This window comes from Coregonus lavaretus, assembly GCF_964263955.1.
Source record: "Coregonus lavaretus genome assembly, contig: HAP1_SCAFFOLD_254, whole genome shotgun sequence".
Taxonomy (NCBI): domain Eukaryota; kingdom Metazoa; phylum Chordata; class Actinopteri; order Salmoniformes; family Salmonidae; genus Coregonus; species Coregonus lavaretus.
Genome location: NW_028157650.1, coordinates 648,356 through 662,294, shown reverse-complemented (window position 1 = coordinate 662,294; position 13,939 = coordinate 648,356). Strand labels below are relative to the sequence as shown.

At 40.8% G+C, this 13,939-nt stretch overlaps 1 protein-coding gene across 1 annotated transcript in view; it reads right to left on the bottom strand.

Annotated features, from left to right (window-relative positions):
- Nucleotides 1-7,740, bottom strand: part of LOC311125128 (NLR family CARD domain-containing protein 3-like) — a 9,484-nt gene extending 1,744 nt beyond the window's left edge. Inside the window, exons 1-3 of the mRNA XM_084199192.1 lie at nucleotides 6,305-7,740; nucleotides 5,852-6,025; nucleotides 364-537 (exon numbers count right to left, since the gene is read on the bottom strand). Of these exons, the coding sequence (XP_084055318.1) occupies nucleotides 364-537; nucleotides 5,852-6,025; nucleotides 6,305-7,653 (1,697 nt within the window). The 5' untranslated portion in view covers nucleotides 7,654-7,740. The remainder of the gene's footprint in view (nucleotides 1-363; nucleotides 538-5,851; nucleotides 6,026-6,304) is intronic.
- Nucleotides 7,741-13,939: the final 6,199 nt, after the last annotated feature.

Here is a 13,939-nt window from a genome sequence, read left to right as displayed (position 1 = left end):
ACACATACACACACACACACACACACACACACACACACACACACACACACACACACACACACACACACACACACACACACACACACACAGTCTTTATTTATATAAAGACTGTGTGTGTGTGTGTGTGTGTGTGTGTGTGTGTGTGTGTGTGTGTGTGTGTGTGTGTGTGTGTGTGTGTGTGTGTGTGTGTGTGTGTGTGTGTGTGTGTGTGTGTGTGTGTGTATGTGTGTGTGTGTCCAGTGTGAGTGTGTGTGTGTGTGTGTGTGTGTGTGTTAGTCCAAGTGGTGGTCAGAATGTTTGTCTTAACTAGCCTGATAACTCCAACATGTCTGATATGAACATTGACATAAACCCTCTACATACTTGAGTTTCTCCAGTCTGCAGTGTGGATCCTCCAGTCCAGCAGAGAGCAGTCTGACTCCTGAGTCTCCTGGGTGATTGTAGCTCAGGTCCAGCTCTCTCAGGTGTGAGGGGTTTGACTTCAGAGCTGAGACCAGAGAAGCACAGCCTTCCTCTGTGACTAGACAGCCTGACAGCCTGCAAAGAGTCAAATCATATTAAAACCACACTGCTATTCTTTGGTGGTGAAAATAGTGGCAGTATATTTTTTCAAAATGTTCAGATACATCAGTGTCCTGAAACCTGCCATATCTATTCATAAATGAATGTATCATTATTAGAAATTATCATAATATTGCTTGTAGAGAGAAAAATGTATAGTACGAATATTTGAGTAGACTGACCAGAGCAGTTTAAAAAGCAGAATCAGTCAAAAGACAGACAGTGAGGTATCAGATTTAGATTGTATTGAGTATACAGTCCACACCATATCTATTTTGACAGTGAAGATAACATTTTAAATGTGGCTCTATACTCCAGCATTTTGGATTTGAGATCAAATGTTTCATATGAGGTGACAGTATATAATGTCACCTTTTATTTGAGGGTATTTTTATACGTGTCTGTTTCACCATTTTGAAAAATAAATGCACTTTATGTATCTAGTCCCCCCATTTGAAGAAGTCATAAGTATTCTGACAAATTAACTTATAGTGTATTAAAGTAGTCAAAAGTTGAGTATTTGGTTGTGAACTCGTTGGTTGCATTTGCAGTTCGTTTTGGTTGTGTTTTGGGTTATGTTTTGTCCAATAGTAACTGAATGGTGGATGATGACTGGAGTAATTTTCTGTCTAAGTGAGTTATTAACATGTTTCTAAACACTACTAAATGAATCCTGATGATGCCATGATTAAAAGAAAAATAATGAATGAATCATGAATAATAATGAGTGAGAGAGTTACAGAGGCTACAACAAAACATGCTAACCTCTCACCATTAACATCAAATAAAAGGTGACATTCTGTACTGTCACCTAATATGAAACATTCTATCTCAAATCCAAATTGCTGGAGCATAGCACCAAATTTAAAACTGTAAGCTTCACTGTCCAAACACATATGGTGTGGACTATGTGTGCCTGGTAAACACATGTGGATCTGGTGAACAGTTATCACTTGTTGACCAACTACAGGAATACTGACCTCAGAGTCTCCAGTTTACAGTGGGGATTCCCCAGTGCAGCAGAGAGCAGCTTCACTCCTGAATCCTTCAGGTCATTGTTACTCAGATCCAGCTCTCTCAGGTGTGAGGGGTTTGACTTCAGAGCTGAGACCAGAGAAGCACAGCCTTCCTCTGTGACTAGACAGCATGACAGCCTGCAAAGAGTCAAATCATATTAAAACCACACTGCTATTCTTTGGTGGTGAAAATAGAGGCAGTATATTTTTTCAACATTTTCAGATACATCAGTGTCCTGAAACCTGCCATATCTATTCATATATTAATGAATGTTTCATTATTAGAAATGATCATATATTGATTGTAGAGAGAAACATGTATAGTACAAATATTTGAGTAGACTGACCAGAGCAGTTTAAAAAGCAGTTTCAGTCAAAAGACAGACAGTGAGGTATCAGATTTAGATTGTATTGAGTATACAGTTCACACCATATCTATTTTGACAGTGAAGATAACATTTTAAATGTGGCTCTATACTCCAGCTTTTTGGATTTTAAAACAAATGTTTCATATGAGGTGACAGTATATAATGTCACCTTTTATTTGAGGATATTTTAATACATATCTGTTTCACCGTTTAGAAATAAAAGCACTTTATGTATCTAGTCCCCCTATTTGAAGAAGTCATAAGTATTCTATTGTCTCCCGAGTGGCGCAGTGGTCTAAGGCACTGCATCGCAGTGCTAGCTGTGCCACTAGAGATCCTGGTTCGAATCCAGGCTCTGCTGTAGCCGGCCGCAACCGGGAGACCCATGGGGCGGCGCACAATTGGCCCAGCGTCGTCCAGGGTAGGGGAGGGAAAGGCCGGCAGGGAGGTAGCTCAGTTGGTAGAGGATGGTGTTTGCAACGCCAGGGTTGTGGGTTCGATTCCCACGGGGTATGAAAATTAAAAAGAATAATGTATGCACTAACTGTAAGTCGCTCTGGATAAGAGCGTCTGCTAAATGACGTAAATGTAAATGTATTCTGACCAATTCACTTATTGTGTTTTAAAGTAGTCAAATGTTTAGTATTTGGTCCCATATTCCTTGCCGACAATAATGACCACAACGTGTATCCAGGTGAACAGTGAGTGCTTAATAAATACATTTGATTGATTGTTAGGTTTAGGGTTTTTATGGCAAAAAACAGTACGGGTTTATGGCACTCTTGCTCCTCCCTGTGGTCGTCTGTGGGTACTACATAACTCATTCATTACACTTGCTAGGGTCATAATCTGAGATAGCAACTGCGTCAGATCTACTCCATTAGCTAGACCACCCGATTAGACAACAATCACCCCATTATACCCGTCAAATAAATTGTTATTTCTTAATTAAAAAATGTCTTCTGGCTGTTTAAATCGGCCACATCTTGAAAAAGAGGACAGGGACATGCGTTTTATTTGTTTAGATTGTACACTTTTTTCTAAAAACAAATATGGTTAACCATGACCAGAAAATGTTTAATGTTTGATGGCTATCCGCCAGCCATCGCCTCTAAAACTGTGTCTCACCTCACTATAGGTGACCACAACATGTACTCAGGTGAACAGTGTGCACGCTCACCAAGTAGCCTTAACCTTGTTAATAATAAGTTACCTGAGGTAAACCTACAGGGTTAACGCTCACCAAGTAGCTGTAACCTTGTTAATAATAAGTTACCTGAGGTAAACCTACAGGGTTAACGCTCACCAAGTAGCTGTAACCTTGTTAATAATAAGTTACCTGAGGTAAACCTACAGGGTTAACGCAGGCAGGTCTCATTGATAACAATAGTGAAGCTGGCATTGTGACGCAGAACAATGGGCTGGGAATAGAACGTTCTGAAGGCGAGTCGGTGTCACGGAGCTCAATAGAACTAATAGGAGCTGGTAGGGTGAAAAATACCCAAACATAAGGCCTGTTTTTTCGCGATTACCTCATAACTAGGGACAAGGTAATATTATGAAACTGGGCTCCATGGCGGATGCAATGAACTAGTTTTTCTCAGAAAAAAAGCGTTACAAAAATGTTATTAAAAAGTTTGGTCCTTGGACACAGAGGGGTTAAACACTAAAGTTACCGTCCATCTAGTGAAGAGAGGAGAACCGTACAGATGGAGCATAGGCCAGCATCCGTCAACGAGAGAGGGAGAAGCCCTCCACGGGATTTAACAGGTGGAAGAAACAACCCGGGAGCTCCATCGGTCCACAAGAAATGCAGGCAGCCGGTGATGATTTAGTGGTAGCTAGGATAACTAGGATGCTGCTGGTAGAGTAGCTAGCTTATCTAGCTGTACCGACTAGCTTGGCTAGCTAGCAGGTCGTTCGTCTGTCCTTCGAGGATGATGACGAATCCGGTGAACCACACAATTAAACAAGACTAGCGAGTGAAAAGGATCTGGCTACACTCATACTGTCACTGACCATTACGCAAAAAAAGCAAATTGAACAATAAACTTCGGTGTCTCAACACTGTAACGAACTCCGTCGTTATTCCCCAAGATCACCTCAGCCCACTCTGCGCGTAACTGGACAATATGCTTGGCGCCAAACCGTACGTGGACGCGGACAGTTCTGTACGTGGACGCAGACAGTTCCAGAACGCGGACATGAGCAGTGCCACACAATAAACTAAACCCAGTCTTTACAGTGGCTTACATTAGTAATATTAATTTATTTATTTTTATATGTAAAACAAACATTCTACGTTTTTTTATAACAATATTTTGAGATCTGGGCCCATATCCACAAAGTGTCTCAGAGTAGAAAATTGGTTGTATAAGTGCTGAGAATTAAGACATTTTACACTTATGGGTATAAATTCCACACCATATCTATTTTGACAGTGAAGATAACATTTTAAATTTGGCTCTATACTCCAGCAGTTTGGAATTGAGATCAAATGTTTCATATGAGGTGACAGTATATAATGTCACCTTTTACATTTTTCAGATACATCAGTGTCCTGAAACCTGCCATATTTATAAATGAATGTATCCTTATTTGAAATTACAAATTATCAAAGTATTGCTTGTAGAGAGAAAAATATAAAGTACAAATATTTGAGTGGACTGACCAGAGCAGTTTAAAAAGCAGTATCAGTCAAAAGACAGACAGTGAGGTATCAGATTTAGATTGTATTGAGTATACAGTCCACACCATATCTATTTTGACAGTGAAGCTAACATTTTAAATGTGGCTCTATACTCCAGCATTTTGGATTTGAGATCAAATGTTTCATATGAGGTGACAGTATATAATGTCACCTTTTATTTGAGGGTATTTTCATACATATCTGTTTCACCGTTTAGAAATGAAAGCACTTTATGTATCTAGTCCCCCACTTTTGAAGAAGTCATAAGTATTCTGACCAATTCACTTATAGTGTATTAAAGTAGTCAAAAGTTTAGTATTTGGTCCCAAACTCGTTGGTTTCATTTGCAGTTTGTTTTGGTTGTGTTTTGGGTTATGTTTTGCCCGATAGTAACTGAATGGTGGATGATGACTGGAGTAATTTTCTGTCTAAGTGAGTTATTAACATGTTTCTAAACACTACTAAATTAATCCTGATGATGACATGATTAATAAAAATCATGAATGAATCATGAATAATAATGAGTGTGAAAGTTACAGAGGCTACAACAAAACATGCTAACCTCTCACCATTACCAATAACAGAGGGGGTATGATCCTTGTTCCAATGTAACTTTCTCATTCATCATCATTCACGATTTATTCATGATTATTCATAATCATGGTAGCATCCACATGAATGTAGAAGTGTTCAGAAACATCTTCTATTCTTACTGACAATACAAGTGAAGTGACTCCAAAATGACAGGACATTATTCACCATTCAGTTTCTATTGGGAAAAACATCATCCAAAACACAACCAAGACAAACTGCAAATGTATTCAACAAGTTTGTAGAATCACAAGCTTGATGTAATCACTGCAGGTAAGGAATATGGGACCAAATACTAAACATATGACTACTTTAATACAATATAAGTGAATATGTCCAAATTATTACGACTTTTTCAAATGGGAGAACTAGATACATAAAGTGCTTTCATTTCTAAACAGTAACACAGATATGTATGAAATATCCTCAAATAAAAGGTAACATTATATACTGTCGCCTAATATGAAACATTATATCTCAAATCCAAAATGATGGAGCATAGCACCAAATGTAAAACTGTAAACTTAACTGTCCAAACACATATGGTGTGGACTATGTGTGCCTGGTAAAGACATGTGGATCTGGTGAGCAGTTATCACTTGTTGACCAACTACAGGAATACTGACCTCAGAGTTTCCAGTTTACAGTGGGGATTCCCCAGTCCAGCAGAGAGCAGCTTCACTCCTGAATCCTTCAGGTCATTGTTACTCAGATCCAGCTCTCTCAGGTGTGAGGGGTTTGACTTCAGAGCTGAGACCAGAGAAGCACAGCCTTCCTCTGTGACTCCACATCCTGACAGCCTGACAAAGAGATCATAATGATTTCACAAACACACTGTTAATTTAACACCAGTAGTGTAGAAGGACAATGGCAGATGCATTTGGTTTATTCTCTTAAACAAGATATAGATTCATCTTCCGTCTCCTAGAATTGTATGGTCATATTGTTATACAAATATGAACATCAATGCATTGATTCAGTACGTTTTTCAATGTAATACATATTATAATACATATATTTCTCTAAACTGAATATTTCTTCCTGATGATTAGTACTTAAATGTCATTTTATGTACTCACAGAGCAGCTCTGGAGGCTTTGACCACTGGCAGCAGCCTCAGAAGACCTTCCTCTGATCTGGAGTATTTCTTCAGGTCAAACACATCCAGCTCCTTTTCTGAAGTCAGCAACACAAAGACCAGAGCTGACCACTGTGCAGGTGACAGTTCTTCTTCTGAGAGACTTCCTGATCTCAGGTAGATTTGGATCTCCTCCACTAGAGAATGGTCATTCAGTTCATTCAGACAGTGGAACAGATTGATGCACCTCTCTGGAGAGGGATTCTCCCTGATCTTCTCCTTGATGTACTTGACTGCTTCTTCATGGCTCTGTGAGCTGCTTATTGTCTTTGTCAGTAGACCTCGTAAGTACTTCTGATTGGACTCCAGTGAGAGGCCCAGAAGGAAGCGGAGGAAAAGGTCCAGGTTTCCCGTCTCACTTTGTAAGGCTTTATCCACAGCACTCTTGTAGACAGTAACTTCAGTAACTTGCGGATCGGCCATTAGATTCTCATTGTTGTTGATGAATGAGAGGAACACATATACAGCAGCCAGAAACTCCTGAATGCTCAGATGCACGAAGCAGTACACCTTGTCCTGGTACAGCCCACGTTCCTCTTTAAAGATCTGTGTGCACAATCCTGAGTACACTGAGGCTTCATTGACATCAATGCCAGCCTCTTTCAGGTCTTCTTCATAGAAAATCAGATTGCCATTCACAAGCTGTTGAAAAGCCAGTTTTCCCAGTGACAGAATGCTCTCTTTATTCCAGTGTGGACCTGTTTCTTCTTTCCCAAGATACTTTTCATTCTTCTGTTTGGTATGAAACATCACAAGGTGTGAGTACATCTCAGTCAGAGTCTTTGGCATCTCTTCTGTCTTGTCTGTACTCAACATGTTTTCAAGGACTGTTGCAGAAATCCAACAGAAGACTGGAATGTGGCACATGATGTGGAGGCTCCTTGATGTCTTTATGTGGGAGATGATTCTGCTGGCCAGGTCCTCATCACTGAATCTCTTCCTGAAGTACTCCTCCTTCTGTGGGTCATTGAACCCTCGTACCTCTGTCACCTGGTCAACACACCCTGAACGGATCTTATTGGCTGCTGCAGGTCGGGTAGTTATCCAGAGGAGAGCAGAGGGAAGCAGATTTCCATTGATGAGATTTGTCAGCAGAACATCCACTGAGGTTGACTCTGTGACGTCACAACAGATCTTGTTCTTCTGGAAGTCTAGGGGCAGTCGGCACTCATCCAGACCATCAAAGATGAACAGAACTTTGTACTTGTCGTAGTTGGAGATTCTTGATTCTTTGGTTTCGATTGAGAAGTGATTGAGAAGTTCAATCAACGTGTGTTTTTCACCTTTCATCAAATTCAGCTCCCGAAAAGGGAATGAAAATACAAATTGGACATCCTGATTTGCTTTTCCTTCAGCCCAGTCCAGAATTAACTTCTGCACAGAGACTGTTTTTCCGATGCCAGCGACTCCCTTTGTCAGCACAGTTCTGATACGTTTGTCTTGTCCAGGTAAGGGTTTGAAGATGTCGTTGCATTTGACTGCAGTCTCTGGTCTTGCTTGTTTCCTGGTTGTTGTCTCAATCTGTCTCAGCTCATGTTCATTATTGACCTCTCCTGTTCCACCCTCTGTGATGTAGAGCTCTGTGTAGATCTTATTGAGAAGTGTTGGGTTTCCTTGTTTAGCGATCCCCTCAAATACACATTGAAACTTCTTCTTTAGATTAGATTTGAGTTCACGTTGAAGAATCACAGCACGCTCATCTGAATCTAGAAATAACACAGAGGATATTAATATTACATCTGTTTTAATGCCTACAGTATTGTAAGACTGTCTTATAAAGTTTAAATTATAATCATTTATTCTCTTAACCCTCCTGTTATGTTGTGGGTCAATTTGACCCGTTTCCACTTTTGCGTTGTCTAAAATACTAGTTAACCACTCTTTTTCGCCATGAAATTACATGACTTTTCCTCATTTAGGGTCATGAACCTAACTGCAAAATGTGGACACACTGATGTGTTGTGGAATGTCTGTGTACATTTTGTATACAAACATGATGTTGTGGGTCATTTTCACCCGGAGGCTTTCATGTGTATATATATTTGCACAGGTGCAAAACAAAAAAGTGTCTTTGATTTATTTTGTTTTGACTGGTCCTGGTTGCACTTTTAGAATTGTGTTTGGGTTAAAAAGGGCTTTCCCAAGCTTCTCCTCAGTGTGAGAGCAGCAGGTCCCTGACACAGACACTCAAAAATGAGCTCCAAAAGATTTTCAATCAATGAAGTCTTATCACAAATTCTGGACTGTGACAGTGAAAAAGAAGAAGAGGTTTCAGAGACAGAGGATATTTCAGAGATAGAGGACAATGCTGTTGATGATCCAGATTTTGTCTTCATTGAAGAGGATTCAGAGGAGGAGTCTGCCGTACCATCCCCTACATCAGATGAGAGACAGAGCATGCAACAAGCATCATCAAGAGAAGAGAAGACATGGAAGTCTAAAGATGGTCATATTGAATGGTCACCGTCACCACAACGAGGTCAAGGTAGACTCTCAGCTTCCAATGTAATAAAAATGGTTCCAGGACCTACACGATTTGCTGTCACTCGAGTCCATGACATACAATCAGCTTTTGAGCTCTTTTTACCCCAAGCAATAGAGAAGATTGTTCTGGACATGACCAACTTGGAGGGGAGCCGTGTGTTTCAAGAGAACTGGAAGCCACTGGATCGGATTGACTTGCATGCATACATTGGATTGCTCATATTAGCTGGAGTCTACCGGTCAAACGGAGAAGCAACGGCCAGCCTGTGGAATGAAGAGAATGGAAGGCCAATATTTCGGGCAACAATGTCTCTACAAGAATTCCACATAATTTCTCGGGTGATTCGCTTTGATAACCGTGATACCAGACCGGGTCGACGTGAAAGAGACAAACTAGCTGCAATCAGAGATGTATGGGATAAATGGGTGGAAATTCTACCGTTACTGTACAATCCCAGTCCTCATGTTACAGTTGATGAACGCCTTGTTCCATTCAGAGGACGTTGTCCCTTCAGACAGTATATGCCAAACAAGCCTGCAAAATATGGCATCAAAATATGGGCAGCATGTGATGCCACATCAAGCTATGCATGGAATATGCAAGTTTACACTGGGAAGCCACCCGGCGGAGTGCCTGAGAAAAACCAGGGGATGCGGGTGGTGCTGGACATGAGTGAAGGGCTGCAAGGTCATAACATCACGTGTGACAACTTCTTCACATCCTACCGCCTTGGTGTTGAACTACAGAAGAGAAAGCTGACCATGGTTGGAACAATCAGAAAAAACAAACCTGAACTTCCCAGTGAGCTTCTGAAAATGCAGGGCAGAACTGTGCATTCCTCTAAATTTGCTTTCTCTGAAAATGCAACTGTTGTTTCATACTGCCCAAAGAAGAACAAGAATGTTCTTGTAATGAGCACAATGCACAAAGATGCATCGCTGAGTGCAAGAGAGGACATCAAGCCACAAATAATACTGGACTACAATTCCACCAAAGGAGGAGTTGACAATTTGGATAAAGTCACAGCAACATATAGTTGTCAGCGCATGACTGCCCGCTGGCCTTTGGTGATTTTCTACAACATTGTGGATGTGTCTGCTTACAATGCCTATGTCCTGTGGACTGAAATCAACCAGCAATGGAATGGTGGCAAATTGTACCGACGCCGGCTTTTCCTAGAGGAGCTCGGCAAAGCTCTCATCACTCCCAAGATCCAGAGGAGAGTCCGGCCTCCTCGGTCGACAGCAGCTGCATCTGCCGTCCAGAAAATTCAAGCTGGACCATCAACACATGCCTCCAATCAACCAGAAATGGATCCAGTGGATACAGGCAGTGGCAAGAAACGGAAAAGATGCCAGCTCTGCCCCCCTCGACAAGACAGTAAAACAAGCACCACTTGTGTAGAATGCAATAAATACATCTGCAGAAAGCACACACACACATTGTGTTCAACATGTAGAGAGAAAGACTGAAGGGATAATATGGACCAATAGGGGGGGAAAAAACCTACTTGGGGAAACTGAAAAATCTTGTTTGTGAGAAAGGAAATATGTTTAACAAATAGTTCTTAAATATTGTTTAAAAAAAATAAAAAGTATTGTATTTCTTCTTTCTGAAATGTCTGATAAGACAAAATAAAGTTGTTTCTGTTTTTACTTAATTCTTTGACTGTCTTGAGTGTGTTTAAACTGTGCGGGTCAATTTGACCCGTAACATAGTGGATGTAATTTTTTTTTAGCATAACAGGAGGGTTAACTGTCTGTATAAATCTGTAAATGTTTTCATAATGGATTACACACTGGTGTGACTGATTATATAATTATTGGTATTATCTCTGTCTCTCTCTCTCTCTCTCTCTCTCTCTCTCTCTCTCTCTCTCTCTCTCTCTCTCTCTGTCTAAATGAATCAACACAACACCTCCCTGCTGCTACTTGATGAGGTCACTAGGTGTTGTGTTAAGGCTGCTACAATATCATTGAGTTACACAGCTACTTAAGCTGTACTTTAGCTACAGCTTTTAAATGTTCTAAAACAGCATTCAACATGAGGCAGACAGCTCTTACTTTTCTCCAGTGTGTCAGCAAGCTCCTTCTGGTTCATTTTCCTCAGGACGTGCAGTGTGATCTTCAGAGCCCCCTCTCTGGCACTGCTCTCCTGCTTCTCATCTTCAGCATCCATCACTTCCTTATCCTGCTTCTGACTCTCAAAGCCTTCTGGGAGTTCTGGACTAAGAATCCTCTTGAACATCTTCAGCTCGTTCTTCACAAATGTCATAATATTCTCTTCAAGCAACTGAAATAAATCAAGTAAATAAGTTATGCAAGAGACTAAATGCTTTCTCATTAACAAATGAATGAATGATTGAGAGACTTTACTTGAGGTAAACAAAAACAAATGTACATAACAGGACCACATACACTGAATATGGAGGCCAGGTCTGTTTGATGACTCTGGGAAGACTGACCACTGAGAATCTCTGACTCTGATCTCTCCTGTTGGTTTCTGGGGACAAAACATCAGATTACATCTCCTCATCCAGGGAGTGCACACACACACACACACACACACACACACACACACACACACACACATACACACATACACACATACACACATACACACATACACACATACACACACACACACACACACACAGAGGGAATGTAGTGTTGGTTTAATATTGTTTCAGGACTATGGAAATGGAAAAAAGGTTTAGCATATGGATTATGAAAACAACAAAAATAAATGGGAAAATGGGAGAGGAGAAATGACTAGAGACAGTGTTGTTTAACTCACTGACCATGACCCATGAGTTCTTCTTACCTTTGTTCACTAGAAAAGTCTCCCTCTCTAAACACTATAGGAGGATTCATAGACTGGTCACTCTTCATGGACACACAGCTGGGTACAGGGGAGGCTGGTCTCTCCTGCTTGATTGGGCTTCAACACAACAGAGACAAACATTACGTCTCTCATCTACTCTGAGCTCAGATGGGGAAACAAGAGTTTCATTCTAAAACGCTATTTTCAGAAATGTTGGTAAATTAGCTTTTATTGTTTAAAGACATTATGAAAGAGATTGGTGTATTTTTTCAGTAGCTAATCATGGCATTGGGGTTGTTCAATGACAGACATGTATTTGTTTAAAATCCATCACTTGATGGTTTCATTTCAGAGACAAATAATGTGTTTCTTTTGTAAAATGCTATATATCTGCCTCACTCTCAGAGAAATCAGAAGTATTGCTAGGTTTTACACAGTAATAAATGTAACAAATAACTACATTTGTAATAAAGAACTGAACACGTGTACAACATTCAATACAGTAATATGAGATCTGTATGTAAAACATTTACATTTGACAATTTAGTCATTTAGCAGATGTTTTTGTCCAGGGCCTGGTATCCCAAAAACCATTTTAAGGCTAAGTCAATCGTTAGAACCTTCGTAGGCACATTGTTAAATCTCTGAGCTGTTTCCCAAAACCATCGTTGTTAACGTTGCACTTGAAAACGCTCATATTCTAACACCTGCCTCAGACCACTTGTAGAACAGCCAAGTGAGTCGTTAGATGCTTTTTTGCCCTTCCGCATGACTTTATACACAGAAGATCTCCGCTAAACATAGAATCACATGATTTATCCGTCTCTTTGTGACCGCAGATAAATTCAGAAGAAAGTTGACTACAAATACAAAGTTGCCAATGTCTTTGCAATTGATTCAAACAAGGGACTGCATTAAAATATAAACAGCAGGCTATAGGCCTATTTCAATCATATTGAAATACATTTCATGTTCAATATATTGAATTCTATTTTGCTACTTGTAGACTACTGTCTGTAATTTGTCTCAATATATTTCATGATGTGTAGCCTAACATGTGCCCAATGATGTGCCAAATCTGTGATTTAGAATAAGCCGCCTCAATATTTGCAGCCGTAGGTGGTAATATCTCTCTAGGAGCTGATCTGTCATCAGTATTGTGAATTAATTATAATGTTAAGGAAAGATTTGAATGGAGAAAACTGATCCAAGAGCAGCGCTCCCTTTCTTTCGATCCTATCAGTATCGATACATGCTCCACCGGACGTGCAACCTTGCTGCTAATCCAGTTTCTGCTATGGAACCCTGACCTGTTCACTGGAAGTGCTACCTTGTCCCAAACCTGCTGTTTTGACCTATGCTTGTCAACAACAGCCAGGTTATTTATTTTTTTACCTGTAGCTCTCTCTCTCTCTCTCTCTCTCTCTCTATCTTTCTCTCGCTCTCTCTCTCTCTCTCTCGCTCTGTCACTCTCGCTCTCTCGCTCTCTCTCGCTCTCTCTCTCGGTCTCTCGCTCTACCGCACCTGCTGTCTCGACATCTGAATGCTCGACTATGAAAAGCCAAATTACATTTACTCCTGAGGTGCTGACGTGTTGCACCCTCTATAACCACAGTGATTATTATTTGACCCTGCTGGTCATCTATGAACATTTGAAAATCTTGAAGAACGATCTGGCCTTAATGGCCATATCCTCTTATAATCTCCTTCCAGCACAGTCAGAAGAGGACTGGCCACCCCTCAGAGCCTGGTTCCTCTCTAGGTTTCTTCCTAGGTTCCTGCCTTTCTAGGGAGTTTTTCCTAGCCACAGTGCTTCTACATTTACATTTACATTTTAGTCATTTAGCAGACGCTCTTATCCAGAGCGACTTACAGGAGCAATTAGGGTTAAGTGCCTTGCTCAGGGGCACATTTACGCCATTTAGCAGACGCTCTTATCCAGAGCGACTTACAAATTGGTGCATTCACCCTATAGCTAGTGGGAAAACCACTTTACAATTTATTTATTATTATTTTTTTTTTGGGGGGGGGGGGGGGGGGGGTTGGGGTAAGGGGGTGTAGAAGGATTACATTATCCTATCCCAGGTATTCCTTAAAGAGGTGGGGTTTCAAATGTCTCCGGAAGGTGGTGAGTGACTCCGCTGTCCTGGCGTCGTGAGGGAGCTTGTTCCACCATTGCGGTGCCAGAGCAGCGAACAGTTTTGACTGGGCTGAGCGGGAGCTATGCTTCCGCAGAGGAAGGGGAGCCAGCAGGCCAGAGGTGGATGA